At 41.1% G+C, this 16,343-nt stretch overlaps 1 protein-coding gene across 2 annotated transcripts in view; it reads right to left on the reverse strand.

The window, feature by feature from the left end:
- PGR (progesterone receptor) overlaps positions 1-16,343 on the reverse strand; it is a 57,170-nt gene that overhangs the window by 19,153 nt on the left and 21,674 nt on the right. For both annotated transcript variants that reach the window (XM_026651608.1, XM_026651607.1), the window contains one exon: positions 8,545-8,661. In XM_026651608.1, the coding sequence (XP_026507393.1) occupies positions 8,545-8,661 (117 nt within the window). The remainder of the gene's footprint in view (positions 1-8,544; positions 8,662-16,343) is intronic.

Here is a 16,343-nt window from a genome sequence, read left to right on the forward strand (position 1 = left end):
CAGTAGCAAATGAATAAAGATACATGCTTCTAATGAATTAGAATGCATCAAAATAAGGACCAATTCACAGAATTACTTAGATAATTGTTTCTGGAAATATAGTTAAGCAGTCTCCAGTATAGTATATACACTGTTTTCAGATCTTTCTAGTCAATTGCAAAGGTGAGTCCTACCAGACTCACATTAGCATTTGCAAAGGCTTGGCACCTGTTTCAGGCTAGTCATGCCACATTAAGCCTCTGTTGCTGGAATTTTAATGCCACAGGAAAAAATGAGCGGTTTAACAATATTTGGGTTTTAAAATTGTATTATACAAAATATTAAAAATTATTTCCTGCTCTAAGATGAACGAGCATCCCAAATTAGTTCTATACCGAATAAATAGTAGTGATGTCACTTTGGCACTAACTCATCATAACACATAAGAGCTGTGTGCATTTTGTCATTGGGGTGTTCAGTTACACCAGCAGCTTCATGGTACCCACAGTTTCTAAATCCACAATTTACTGAATATTATTGGACAGTACATTAATGGTGCATGGGAACTATGTACAACTACTGAACATAAACCAACAACATAATAAAAACTACTTAAATGATAAATGCTTAACATGCATATGTGAGATTCACTAAATTGTTTTGGTGCATAATCCTGCACTTTGATTTTTCATTTTAAGCACGTATACAGAAGCAAATTACATGTCAGGTACCATGGTGCACCAGGCATTCTGTATTAGATAGCTAGTCTTCTCATAAGACACTAATGCCTCACCCTTTCCACAACCCGTAATCAGGTGAAAAATGTCAATGATTCATTATTCTTGACACCGTACCATGATTTTGACTCCAAGGTCACTATGCTCCTCTGGTTCCATATCAGAGAACAAGTTCTATACACCTCAGAAGGTTGTAAACAAGCTAAGGGAACAAAGCAGAGGTAATACATCTTGATTTTAATAAAGCATTTGAAGCAGTGTTTCAGGAAATATTACTTGGAAAATTAATTCAAATTTTCTTGCACATGAGCACTGTCAGATGGACTGAAAGCTAACTGAATGGTGAATTTCTAACAGTAGGGCACAACAAGAAATTAGTGTTTGACATGGGTCATTTTTAAAGTCTTTGCTACTGATCTGGCAAAAAGGGCTAAAGAATATTTTACTTCAAGCTGGTGTGCTATGAACGTGCAGTGAAGACAAAGAGATAACAGAGATCAAGAGGGGTTGGAAATATCAGCAAGAAAAAATAAAATGAGATGCAGCTTGGAAAAATAATTGGAAGCATAGATTCAGTGGAAGGGAAAAATCCAGAAACCTGTAACATTCAGAGAAAGCTGGGGCAACAGTATTCAGTAGACTGCAATGCAGTATAGAAACAAAACAAGGCAAATGTGATTTTGTACCACATATGCAGAAGTGTCATTCACTCGGGGCATATATGCAGAAGCGCAGGGAGGTGACAAATTAATGTGTTCAGTTCTGGAATGATGTTACCAAAAAGCTAATGACAAAATTGAGGGAGTGCCAACTCTAGGGGGGAGAAGTGCCAGAATATAAAGTTCCACAAGTATTTTTAAGTTTTTAATGACTAAAGAAGAAGAATTATTACTTAGGGTGCTATACATGCAAATTAGACTGCAGTGTTTCTACAAAAGAGTTTGTGAGTACTCTATGCACCTATTTACTTACAACACATCAAAATTAATTCTAAAATCATTCAGACACATTTAACTGCTTAGAAATTAGTTTCTGGAAACATAGTTAATGTGTTGTTAATATAATACACACACTGAATCAAATTCACTCCTGTGCTAAGTAGGTGCCAGTCAATAGCTGTCAGCGGAGGCTACACTCACTACTCCCAGCAGTAAGTTTAGTCCAATGCCTAAACAACCATACAAGCCAATCTATATCAAGTGGGAATCATTAGATACTCAAAGTCTCTGTAAAGTCTTGCAGCCTGTCTCAGGTTGGTTAAGCAATATTAAGTGTCTGCATTTAAGGTGTAATGCATGATTAAAGGGCTGCAGTGAAAGACCAGGAGAACTAAATATATATAGTTTGTTTAAGAACTGAAAGGGAGGTTTTACAATATAGCAGGCTGCAAACAAACTGTGAGAAAATTGTTTAGATTTATGGTCAATGGAATGGCATTAAGGAAAGGAAAAATATGGCTCTGATTCATAGACTCATAGATCATAGACTTTAAGGTCAGAAGGGACCATTATGATCATCTAGTCTGACCTCCCGCATGATGCAGGCCACAAAAGCTGACCCACCCATTCCTGGAATAATTCTCTCCCTTGACTCAGCTGTTGAAGTCCACAAATCATGATTTGAAGACTTCAAGTCGCAGAGAATCCTCCAGCAAGCGACCCCTGCCCCATGCTGCGGAGGAAGGCGAAAAACCTCCAGGGCCTTTGCCAATCTACCCTGGAGGAAAATTCCTTCCCGACCCCAAATATGGCGATCAGCAGAACCCCGAGCATGCGGGCAAGATTCTCCAGCCAGATCCGCATTGACCATTGATACTAATTACCTGCAATAGCACGTTATTGACCTATTGACTAAAATCACGTTATCCCATCAAACCATCCCCTCCATAAACTTATCAACAAGGTACTTAAGCACATGCCTAACTTAAAAACACATATCTCTCAGTGTTCTCTCAGAACACTTTAACTTGTCTGGTCATTCAATGACAGACCTGCGGGTGGCTATTTTACAACAGAAAAACTTCAAAAACAGACTCCAACGAGAGACTGCTGAGCTGGAATTGATATGCAAACTAGATACAATCAATTTAGGATTGAATAAGGACTGGGAATGGCTAAGCCATTACAAACATTGAATCTATCTCCCCTTGTAAGTATTCTCACACTTCTTATCAAACTGTCTGTACTGGGCTATCTTGATTATCACTTCAAAAGTTTTTTTTTTCTCTTACTTAATTGGCCTCTCAGAGTTGGTAAGACAACTCCCACCTGTTCATGCTCTCTGTACGTATGTATATATATCTACTCAATATATGTTCCATTCTATATGCATCCGAAGAAGTGGGCTGTAGCCCACGAAAGCTTTTGCTCTAATAAATTTGTTAGTCTCTAAGGTGCCACAAGTACTCCTGTTCTTTTTGCGGATACAGACTAACACGGCTGAAACCTGAAATAAAAATGTGCTGGAACTAGCAACAAAAGTGTATCATTTAACAATTTTTATCATATTTGCTTTAAATTATCATTGTTGTCCACAGACAATGCAAGAGAGATTAGGATTATTAATGATACTGAAGCCTTGCAAAACATTGGATTCCCAATCCTCTGCAAAAATTGAAAATGCTATTGCCTGTTCCAAATAACTTTCAAGTCAGTGTAAAAAATAAGGATATTAACTAGACATTTCATATTATATTATTATTGAGGGGATCTGGCAAAAAAGCTGGTTTGCAGGAGCACTATGAATATCTTTCAAAGAGAAAATGTTCAGTATTTCCCTCCCCCAGATCTTCTGTATGAATAGGTATATGAATTACTCAAGTATTCACTATTTTTCTTCATACTTCTCCCTTTTTAGGAACCTAGTGGGGTTTAAAAGTTAGGGAAGTAAGTTGTGAATGTTAAAGTGAAAGTGAATTTGCATTTCTTTGGTGGAAAGATCATTTTTAGCCTTTGCATTCCCTTTTGTTCAATATGAAGTGAATGTTGGCACTACTACCCTATTTATTGCACTTCTGCCGTGTAATTATCATGGGAATTATGGATCCCCAGCAGAAGGCAGTGGCACATCATTGATACAGATGCCAGAGTGATAAAGGACTATCACTCTAAGAATATGGATTGTCAAAATCATGCAGATTTATTTAAATGTATAAGAAACTACAAGATTGTTACATAATTTAAAATATTGGCGTACTTGTTTTGTCAACTTTTTGCAGAAAGTATTAAGAATAGTAGTATAAAGAACCTCTTCACCGCATACACTTTCAAAGAGTTTCTTTATACTACTATGGACAAACGTGGGATTTGTTCACCTGAGTTGGGGAACTAATGGGAAAATGTGAGTTTAAAAGCACAGTGTTAATTTGCGGAAAGGTTTACAGCTGGTCAGTTTGACCTGATTTGTTTTCAGCAGCATAATCTCTTTGAAGAATGAAAGCCATTCGCTGTTAATGTGAATATACATTGTCTTCTAAAATGTGTTAGTGTCAGTTGGAAATGAAACATGACTAGCTGCTCTAACCGCTGAGCAGTCTAATACAGTTTAGGAAACAAAACAATTATTGTAATTCAATTGTGTTTATAATTTCTTATATTTTGAAATGTGATTATTATTTCACAGCCTCTTGCCAGGACCCCATGTGTCAGGATCTAGAATTTATGAATTTGCAACAGCCTTTGCTCTTATAATATGCAGCAAGAAACATAGATGTCTCATTCCTTTTTTCAGATCCTTACACTTACATTAGGTAAATGGAAAACCAAGCATTTTTTCCTAATTTAGCATCCACAAACCCATGCAAAGTGCAGAAAAAAGTCAAGCCTCCAGATTTAATCTTTCTATATAGAATTACCACCTAAAGCTGTGATGATGGGGGGAGGGATAGCTCAGTGGTTTGAGCATTGTCCTGCTAAACCCAGGGTTGTGAGCTCAATCCTTGAGGGGGCCACTTAGGGATCTGGGGAAAAATCAGTACTTGGTCCTGCTAGTGAAGGCAGGGGGCTAGACTTGATGACCTTTCAGGGTCCCTTCAAGTTCTAAGAGATAGGATATCTCCATTAATTTACATAGATCTCCTGCGACAAACTGAGTTCCCATCAGTACTTAGATGGGAAAATTCTTTGGAATTACTAGATGCTACAGAAAGTGACGTTGATGACTCACCCTGTAGCATGCTCCCTGCTGAGAAGTACAGACTCAATACCCCCATCATGATGTTAGGACCATATGGGATGCTGTAGGTGTCATCTATACCTTGTAGGACATAAAAACAGAGGCCACGACCACTTCTACTTGTTAAAGACCTTGGGTGAGGTTCTGTGCTGCACTGAATTCAGTCCAGGAGGAGACAAGGTCCCAGGGGCTTTAAGCCACCTTTGCACCCTCCTCCTGATCCTGGTCTACCAGGAACCAGCCCAGCCCAGTCACTGACATCATTTAGACAGGCCTGAAAAGCCCTTGTGATGGGGTCGATCAGGCATTTTCTGGTCCCAGCTGGGGGGTGTTGGTGCCTGGATACCCCCTGCTGAAGAAACCCACTCAAACCAGGCTAAAAGGGCCAGGAGGAGACAGTGACCAATCGGGAGCCAGCAACCCAGTGAGCAGGCTTGCCTGCTTCTTCTCAGGGCCAAGGAGCAGTGCTGGGTGAGACTGGGGCAGAGCAGGAGCTCATCAGTGCTAGCCCAGTGCCCAGTCAGGGCCTTGCCCTCAAGCACTGCAACTAAGTGGTTGCCTTTGAATTTCGTTTGTTTATTTAAAGGTGCAGACACATTATGAGTGGTGTTATCCTCTGTTAACTGTTCAGAGACTGATGCCACACTTGTAGCACAGGCCACCCTGCTTCAAGAGGTGGCCACAACTTGTGGCCGAAAGCAGGGATCGCCTGCAGTACTTCATGCTTGGGCCCACCATAGGTGTGACAGGGCATCCCAACCTGTGATCACCCACTCCCAATGTTCTCCTGCCATCCCCCGCCCTGTTCATGACAAACCATTTGCACCCTTACGCCTTTCAAAGTTAAGTTAAACAGGAACATGGCACTCTTGTTCCAGCATAAGAATGTCCACACATGGAGTTATTCCTGAGAAACTTCATATGTAGAGAAGCCCTTAGACCCCCAGCCTGCAAACTCTTAAACATGTACTTAACTTAATGCATATGAATAGTCCCTCTTGACATTACATGCAAATGTGTTTGGGTGATATCAAGAGGAAACAGTGTCTTTGTCCATCTGGATATTTTAGCTTATTTGCAGAGTAGAGGCAGAATCCCGAAGAACCCAGCCAGCTCCTCCACCCCATCCACCCAGCTTTGCAAAGCCTGAACCCCAGAGGGTCTTCTGTGGGAATTGGAGATAGGGAAGCATACTGTAAATGGCAATTTCCCTTCCATACCCCTAATCCCAAGCCCCATATGTGGGCACAAGCTCCAGTTCCCCTTCATGTGCAGATGTAAGGGGATGCATGGAGCCCTATGCCCTAAATATCTACCATTTGTGGACAGCCACAACATTTGCAAATTAACACATGACTGAGCTGGATATTTCCCTTCTATGCTTTGGTGCAATAAGCAGCTCCAAGACTGATCTGGATCTGGATTAAATCAAGTGCATAAAGCAAAACACCAAAGAAAATCCTTCTCAAATTAACAGTAATCTGAAGACAGAATATAATGTAATATATGTAAGAAATTGTTTTAAGAGAGAAAACCATTTCTTCTGTTCCCCAGCAGTGCAGATAAGCTATTAGCCAAGTGCCAAGAACTCTAAGATCTAGTGCAAAAAGTGTGTGTGTGTGGGGGGGGAGACATTGTACATTACCACTCAGAAGTAAAAAGAAAATGCTAATTTTCATCTGTATTCATTTATATCAATGACAAAGGCTAAAACATAGGAGTAACACAGGGACCATCAGTTCAGAAAAATCTAGCACCAGAGCCCTAAGCTATTACAGGAGTTGGAAGTGTACAAAGTTATAAAAATCTAATTTTAATTTTTTACATAAATATTTTCAGTTATTAAAGGACCCAGATGGGAGAGGCAATACAATCACCAACAGTGTATAACCTTGATTTTTCCAGCTGAAACAAGTTAGTAAAAAAAAAATCTAATAGGTTGTACAGCACTAAATGAATGCCATTTAAGACATACTAGTTTATTCTGTCTCTTCTTTCTCTGTATTTTTAAAATTATTGTTTTAATTCTCTTCTATTATTCAGGTTTATCCATTTTTCTCCATTCTGCCATCCTCAAATAGCTGTTTTCTTATCATCTTAGCCATAAATTTTCAAAAGCTGTGCATGGTTAATAGAAGTTATTGTCTAAAATGCGACATCAGCAGTTTGAAAAATACAGGGATATATATCTGTCCTTTCTGCATGTAAGCGCTCCAAAACTTACCCTGTAACTAGACTGTCTCCTTGTAGGGCAGTGGCTCCCAAGCTGTGGGTCTCCTGAAGCAGTGTTCAGCTTTCCACTGGCTTTGCTTGCGGTTACACAGAGAAAGCAAAATGCTGTCTATACCAACCTCTCCGTTCTATTACTGTATACCAGGGCAGACTGGAGTTCTCAGCTCTCAGTATCCAGCCCATGTAATGCCAGAGCTAACAAGCCCTCTCCCTACTCACTAAAGTGGAAGGAGAGAATGCTGCTGCCATCCACCCAAACCAATGGTGGGAAGCACACAAGAGAAGAGATAGAGACAACTACTTTATTTTCAACTCCCATTCATTTCCTAAAACAAGTTCTCCAACTCAAAAAAAAAAAAAAAGAAAGAACATATCAAAGCCAGCAAGACCAGTCCATGTTAGTGAGCAACCTAGTGTATACATATGCAATGCAGGACAAACTTTACTCCAGAAAGAATTCATTTGAAGGTGTTCTTATTCAGAAGAATTTAAAATGAGTTTAAAACTATTTAAAATTCCCAGACAAATTGTCCCTCTAGAACAGTGGTTCCCAAACTGGGGTTCGTGAACCCTTGGGGGTTCACGAAATGTTACAGGGGGTTCTCGGGGAAAAATTCCCTAATGGCAGACAGAACTGTCCCAAGGGACCCCGGGCAGCATGGGGCCAGCAGCCCGGAGCCCCTGGACTTCCAAGAGCTAAGCAGATCAAAGCCAGCATGTCTATCACACTGAGGAGATTTAAACTTCAAGACTCTGTATAAGAAATGGAAAGGGAAGTGGCTATTTTTTGCTGTTTTTAAAATTAAATAGGCAGCTAGTATTGTTTTTTAAATTATTATGAAAAACAAGTTTAAGCTTTGTTGTAACGTGCATTGTTTGCCTGGACTGCTCAAGACTTGAATGCTTGTGTAGGAGGAACTCTTTGAGTTGGCTTCTTAAATACCTTTATGCTGTTTCACATCTGATACTCCTTGATGAAACATAGGTGCCTTGTCTTATAACAGGCTTATTCAAAGTGATACAAGCTACGAAAGTGAGATCTTGGAACAATGTTGCCGTTTTCATAATGTAATAAAAATACTGTAATGATTAATAATTAATAATAAATAGAGTGTAATAAGCATGTCATAAAAACAAATTTTATATTTCCAAGATCACTGCTTTTTATAATTTATACTCAGGTAAAGGAGAAAATCCCTGGAAATATTCATTTTTAGGAGGGGGTTCGTGAGACTTGTCATTTTAGTGAAAGGGGTTCACAGGTTGTTAAAGTTTGGGAACCACTGCTCTAGAAATATATTTTAACTTAATATCCTTTATTGAAGTCACTGAAATTCCAAAGTAGTAATATTTAAACTAAATGGATTGCAGTAAAGTTCTTGATTGGTTATTTTTCTGAATCCAGGCTTTATAGGAATCTTACCTCCAAGGACCATGCCGGCTTGACAGCACTTTCTCAATCGACATGCTGGACAGTTCTTCCTACGAATTTTATCAACTATGCAGTCATTCCTTCCAGCACATAAATAGTTATGCTGCCCTGTAAACAAGAAAAACCCAGAATTAACACAATGTTTCTGATTGTGTCAAAACTATCTCTGAATCAGTGTATGGTGAGCCAAAAATTAAAGCGACTTCAAACCAAAGGCTGACTGTCCCATTACAAGAATCACTAGAGTTTTTTTAACATTATCTTTCAGATATTACCAGCTGACAGTTTTATTATAGTAATTGTTTTGGCTTCTTAATGTTCACCAGTCTTCTATAGTTCCAAAATAGGGCATGGACAATATATACTGTTCATGTTACTGTACAATCGACATTTCGTATATAAATCAGGTAATAGGACCAAATTTGGGATTTCTTCTTTTCTGGGTCTTTTCTCGGATCTTATTTCACTTCTTGTAAAACATTTTTTCTCTGTTTTGTAGGGTAACTGAGGGTGCTTTCCTTTGAAGGGTTGGGCACCTCCTGCAAGGGGATGAGTATCCTCAACTCCTGCTTCAGGCCACAGAAGCTGGGGCACCCAGCATCCCAGGAATGGGCCCTGTTAGAATGCTACATTTGCTCTGCAACCCCTTTCATTGCTCTTGGAAAATGTCTATTCCTTTTTCAATTCTATTTGTTACCCTCCATATTTCTCAGCAGATAGGAACACCAAACCCAGTACTTAATTTGTGCCAGGGCTTAAAAGTAAATAAAATTGTTTGAGCCCCAGCATCTCTTTCATGATAAACTAAGCACTGACCAAACCCATTATATATTGGCAGGCTTAATGAACAATACTGACAAAACAAAAAATATGCACATCTTCTATAAAAGTTATGAAATAGTAGAAATATTTTTTTTGAGAAAAACATATAACAGTGACATCTAAAGGGAATACACAGAAAAGAAATGTATATGTACTTTTATTTATCTACCTAACATACTTGTATGGCCACCATTGCCACAGTATCTGAGCAACTCACAATCTTTAATTTATTTTTATGCTAACAACACCACTGTAAGGTAGGAAAGTACTATTACCTCAGTTTTACAGATGGCAAACTAAGGCCCAGATGCCCAGATTTTAAAAGGTATTTAGGCATTGCTCTGCTCATTGTTGCAATGCTTAACTGATTTAGGTGTCTAAATCTCATTTTTAAAAAGGATTTGGGCACTTAGAAGCTTAAATCCCTTCAACTGCCAATGAGCTTTTGGCTCCTAAGTGCCTAAACACCTTTTGAAAATTAGATTCGGATTCATAAATCAGCTAGACATTGCAATGTTGAGTACTGCAACTCCTAAATACTGTTAGAAATCTGAGCCCGAGAGACTAAATGACAGCTGAATTCACATCAGAAGTATCTAGCATAGGAGGAATTGAACCCAGGTCTCACGAGTCCCAGGCTGGTACCTGAACCACTGTACAATCTTCACTCTTCTACCTTTGTCTGTTAGTCATGCCAAGAAAATACAGCTTTTGCCATATAAACAAGTTTATTAAACTTTTTTTTAATCAGGGAAAGCAGTGGTAAGGTCCAAAATGGGATCAACCATTGCTGGGATACTGTGTCCAGTTCTGGTCCCCAAGTTTAAGAAGGATGTTGATAAATTGGAGAGGGTTCATAGAAGAATCACAAGAATGATTAAAGGATTAGAAAACATGCCTTATAGTGATAGACTCAATAAGCTCAATCTATTTAGCTCAACTAAGCAATGATTATTGGGTGACTTGATTACAGTCTATAAGTACCTACATGGGGAACAAATATTTAATATTGGTCTCTTCAAATCTAGCAGAGAAAGATATAACACAATTCAACGGATGGAAGTTGAAGCTAGACAAATTCAGACTAGAAATAAGGTGTACATTTTTAATGGTGAGAGCATAAAATTCATAATAGAAAACTTCTTAATTAACCCGTTTTAGTGATACAGGGTGCTACATCATTTTAAGAAACTGACAGAAGTTGATTATACAACGCACAAACTTGTTGCATCACCAGGAAGAGGCTAGGAGACTGCAGCAGCCCCACAGAAGCATGAAGAGTAAGAAGTGACAAGTACATTTTTAAACAGTTTCTATTCACATGGTGGTGTTCCTTAAATGGAAACGAATCAATGAAGGACAGGAACCATTCAAAGCCTTGAAGATGGTAGAACAAACAGCAACAGCTGGACACTAAGGAAGGAAAAGTTTAGTTAGGTATGATGAAACAGTTCTTAACAGTAAATACATTTGGACAGTGGAACAGTCTCCAAAGGGAAATTCTTTGGGCACCGAAAAGATTCAAGAACCACTAACTAGTGCAAGCAAGGCAGAAGCAGGTGGATCAGACTGAATGATGTATGAAGTAATCTTTTCTGGTCTTGCAGTTTTAGGATTTGTGTATTCTTCCTGATGTTATGGATACTTTCTTGCTTCAGTAGATTTTCCTTAGCAAAAACAAAATTTTAAAATTTGACTGTAAAGAATTTTAGTCAAATTGAAAGAGTTATGTAATTACTTGAATGTCAGGCTTTATTTTGTGTGTGCTAAAATTGAATCTTATTGTCTTGATGTTATTTTAATGTGAATTACATTCCAGCAATGCTGTCATCTTATTAGCATTCAATTGCCAAGATATAATGTTGTAGTCAAATACAACAAATAATAATGATGGCCCAGTTCTTCTCTCATTCAAGTCAAAGTCAAAATTATGCTCTAAAACATTATTATTCTATCTTGTGATTATTTGATTGCAACTGTATTGCCAATCATTTTAATTATGGATGGGACAACCTGATTGGATAAAACAATCAATCCCAACCTTCACTCATCCATCCAAATTAACCTCAAATTTATTTTTTGGTGTTTAAAACTTTTTAAATTTTCCCCACCTCCATGTTTTGGTACCTCCTAATTCTAACCAGGACTTCAAGTGAGTGGAAGTATCAAAATATCAATAGAAAAACATGTTAGCTCAATTATGCAGAGCAAAAAAGGTATGGCTCAAGTACAGGAAAGCATCCAAACTTGTGAAATTTGTGTTCCTCCTTTCTGGTGTGGACATGCGAATGTTGTTTCAATCATTGCTTCTTTTCATGTGTGTATTTATTTTCAGAGCAGTTGTTGTTTGATTTAGTTATTTACTGCCAATGGTAATAAACAAGTCTGAAATGGTGGTTATGTAACTCAGCTGCTGTTTTTTGTATCCCCTTTCTTTGCCCACTTCTGGTAAAATAAGTATGTGTTCAGCAAGAGTTGTTCTACAGATATACAGTAAGGACAATCTGAAAATGTCCTCTCAGTAACGGGTAATAGGTACAGCTATGAGTATTTATTTCATGAGAAAAATGGCATTGTCTTCTGGCAAGATGCTAAGAATTACTGCCAAACCATCCAAAATAGCATGTTTTTAGTTTTTGTTTTTAATGTTCACATTCATTTTTTAGCATTGTTGTAGCCATGTTGGTCTCAGGATATTAGAGAGACAAGGTCAGTGAGGTAATATCTTTTATTGGACCAACTTCTGTTGGTGAGAGACACAAGCTTAAACAGGGCTCTTCCTCAGTTGTTACTGTTGCCTTCTTCCATGACATCCGCACCATGATTCCTTCCCCCCCCCGGCCCCGAGTGAAACATTAAAAAGCAACAAAACAACCCTTCATATTTCTGGCCACAGACCAAGAAGCAGAATGCTTATTCTTAACCATATCCCTCTCCTTCATAGTCTGTGCAATATTTAGTTGATCTCTCCCCTACTTTGCCTTAGTTAGCTTTGAAAGCCCTCGCAGTATTTCTCTATGCTACTGTTACACTACAGAGGCTTTAAGAGACGGAATAGGCCATACTCAGTATGTATCTAGTTTTGAAATGATTTTATTGGACTATACTATATGTAGCAATATGTCAGAGTCCGCCTGCTGTCTCAAATATTGATACTTTCAGGAAACTCAAGTATAAGTAAGCCATCTGTAGGAACACAGATAAAAGTGGGTGATGTTTTCCCTCTGGAAGTATCACTTATGGATCCTTTTATTTTTTTATGTCCCTACCAAGACTTACATAAACATCCACTGTCCTTTCAACCAAGAAAATAGTTCCAGACTCATTTTTGACTGTGGCCATGTTGCTCCTTAGTTATTCAAATGCTTTGATATTTACCAATAACAATTGCTCCTCTGTCCCTTGAACACCACAAACAACTACTTCTGAATATGAACAAACCACGACAAGGGCCTGGTCTACACTACGAGTTTAGGTCGAATTTAGCAGCGTTAAATCGAATTAAGCCTGGACACGTCCACACGACGAAGCCCTTTTTTTCGACTTAAAGGGCCCTTTAAACCGGTTTCTTTACTCCACCTCCGACAAGGGGATTAGCGCTGAAATGGGCCTTTGCGGGTCGGATTTGGGGTAGTGTGGATGGAATTCGACGTTATTGGTCTCCGGGAGCTATCCCACAGTGCTTCATTGTGACCGCTCTGGACAGCACTCTCAACTCAGATGCACTGACCAGGTAGACAGGAAAAGCCCCGCGAACTTTTGAATTTCATTTCCTGTTTGCCCAGCGTAGAGAGCACAGGTGACCACGCAGAGCTCATCAGCACAGGTAACCATGATGGAGTCCCAGGATCACAAAAGAGCTCCAGCATGGACAGAACGGGAGGTACGGGATCTGCTCGCCACATGGGGAGACGAATCAGTGCTAGCTGAACTCTGTAGCAGTAAATGAAATGGCAAAATATTAGAAAAAGTCTCAAAGGCCATGAAGGACAGAGGCCATAACAGGGACGCACAGCAGTGCCACGTGAAAATTAAGGAGCTAAGGCAAGCCTACCACAAAGCCAGAGAAGCAAACAGAAGGTCCGGGGCAGAGCCGCAAACATGCCGCTTCTACGCGGAGCTGCATGCCATGCTAGGGGGTGCAGCCACCACTACCCCAACCGTGTGCTTTGACTCCATCAATGGAGAATCATGCAACAGGGAAGTGGGTTCGGGGTACGAGGAAGATGATGATGAAGACAATGAAGATAGCTCACAGCAAGGAAGCGGAGAAACTGGTTTCCCCAACAGCCAGGATATGTTTATCACCTTGGACCTGGAACCAGTAACCCCCAAACTCACCCAAGGCGTGCTCCCAGACCCTGAGGGTACACAAGGGACCTCTGGTGAGTGTACCTTTGTAAATATTAGACATGGTTTAAAAGCAAGCGTGTTTAATGATTAATGATTAATTTGCCCTGGCAATCGCGGCCAGTACAGCTACTGGAAAAGTCTGTTAATGTGTATCGGGATGGAGCGGAAATCCTCCAGGGACATCTCCAGAAAGCTCTACTTCATGTACTCCCAAAGCCTTTGCAAAACGTTTTTGGGGAGGGCTGCCTTATCCTGTCCGCCATGGTAGGACACTTTACCACGCCAGGCCAGTAGCACGTAGTCTGGAATCATTGCATAACAAAGCATGGCAGCGTATGGTCCTGGTGTTTGCTGGCATGCAGACAACATACATTCCTTATCTCTCTTTGTTATCCTCAGGAGAGTGATATCATTCACGGTCACCTGGTTGAAATGGGGTGATTTTATTAAGGGGACATTCAGAGGTGCCCGTTCCTGCTCGGCTGAACAGAAATGTTCCCCGCTGTTAGCCACACGGTGGGGGAGAGGGGTGAAGTGATCATCCCAGAGAATTGGGTGTGTGTGGGGGGGTGGGTAGTTGGGTTTGTGCTGCATGTTAACCCGGAAACCGCAGCCCCTCCTTTTACATTGCAAACCCATTTTAAATGGCCAACCCAACGGGTGTTTGGTATGGGAAGTGAGGGCGCTGCTGTTTGAAACCATTCCCACATGTTATGAAGGTTAAAAAAGCCAAAAGACTGTGGCTTACCATGGCCGCCTGCAAGCCGAATTCTGTTGCCTGGCACTGCGTGAGTGATCTCTCACACCAAACCGGCAGGCCCTCAATATAAGAGGAAAAATGCAACCTTGTAACAAAAGCACATGTGCTGTGTAATGTGAACAGCAAAATTTAACGTGAGTGTACCCATTGTTATCTAAAATGTGTCTTTTTTAACCACCTCTCCCTTCTCCTCCACCAGCTGCAAATGTTTCTCCTTCACAGAGGCTAGTGAAGATTAGAAGGAGAAAACGGCGGACTCGGGATGATATGTTCTCGGAGCTCCAGATGTCCTCCCATGCTGACAGAGCATAGCAGAATGCGTGGAGGCAGTCAAAAAAGCACAATATGAACGAGAGGAGAGGTGGCGGGCTGAATCGTGGTCTGAAGAGAGCAAGTGGTGGGCTGAAGAGGATAGGTGGCGTCAGCTTGCTGACAGAAGGCAACAGTCGATGCTCTGGCTGCTGGAGCATCAAACTGATATGCTCCAGCGTATGGTTGAGCTGCAGGAAAGGCAGCAGGAGCAGAGACCGCCGCTACAGCAGCCCCTTTGTAACCAACAGCCCTCCTCCCCAAGTTCCATAGCCTCCTCACCCACACGCCCAAGAACGCGATGGGGTTGCCTCCGGCCACCCAGCCACTCCACCCCAGATGATTGCCCAAGCATCAGAAGGCTGGCCTTCAATAAGTGTTAAAGTTTTAAAGTTTTAAACTGCAGTGTGTCCTTGTCCTTCCCTCCTCCTCCACCCCACCTGGCGCTTCCCTCCTCCCCCACCCCTCCCGGGCTACCTTGGCAGTTATCCCCCTAGTTGTGTGATGAATTAATAAAGAATGCATGAATGTGAAGTAACAATTACTTCGGTGCTCGAAGTGGGGAGGGGATGGTGGTTAGTTTTCAGGGAAGTAGAGTGAACCGGGGGTTGGGGGAAGTTTCATCAAGGAGAAACAAACAGAAGTTTCACACCATAGCCTGGCCAGTCACAAAACTCATTTTCAAAGCTTCTCTGATGCGCACCGCGCCCTGCTGTACTCTTCTAACCACCCTGGTGTCTGGCTGCGCGTAATCAGCGGCCAGGCGATTTGCCTCAACCTCCCATCCCGCCATAAATGTCTCCCCCTTACTCTCACAGATATTGTGGAGCGCACAGCAAGCAGCAATAACAATTGGAATATTGGCTTCGCTGAGGTCTAGCCAAGTCAGTAAACTGCACCAGGGCGCTTTTAAACGTCCAAATGCACATTCTACCACCATTCGGCACTTGCTCAGCCTGTAGTTGAACAGGTCCTGACTACTGTCCAGGCTGCCTGTGTATAGCTTCATGAGCCATGGCATTAAGGGGTAGGCTGGGTCCCCAAGAATAACGATAGGCATTTCAACATCCCCAACGGTTATTTTCTGGTCCGGGAAGAAAGTCCCTTCCTCCAGCTTTTGAAACAGACCAGAGTTCCTGAAGACGCGAGCATCATGTACCTTTCCCGGCCATCCCACGTTGATGTTAGTGACACGTCCCTTGTGATCCACCAGGGCTTGCAGCAGCATTGAAAAGTACCCCTTGCGGTTTATGTACTCGGTGGCTTGGTGCTCCGGTGACAAGATAGGGATATGGGTTCCGTCTATCGCCCCACCACAGTTTGGGAATCCCATTGCAGCAAAGCCATCCACTATGACCTGCACGTTTCCCGGAGTCACTAACCTTAATATCACCAGGTCTTTGATTGCGTTGGCTACTTGGATCACAGCAGCTCCCACAGTAGATTTGCCCACTCCAAATTGATTCCCAACTGACTGGTAGCTGTCTGGCGTTGCAAGCTTCCACAGGGCTATCGCCACTCGCTTCTCAACTGTGAGGGCTGCTCT

The sequence above is a fragment of the Terrapene carolina genome, unplaced genomic scaffold, assembly GCF_002925995.2.
Source record: "Terrapene carolina triunguis isolate 2854851 unplaced genomic scaffold, T_m_triunguis-2.0 Scaffold97, whole genome shotgun sequence".
NCBI lineage: Eukaryota > Metazoa > Chordata > Testudines > Emydidae > Terrapene > Terrapene triunguis.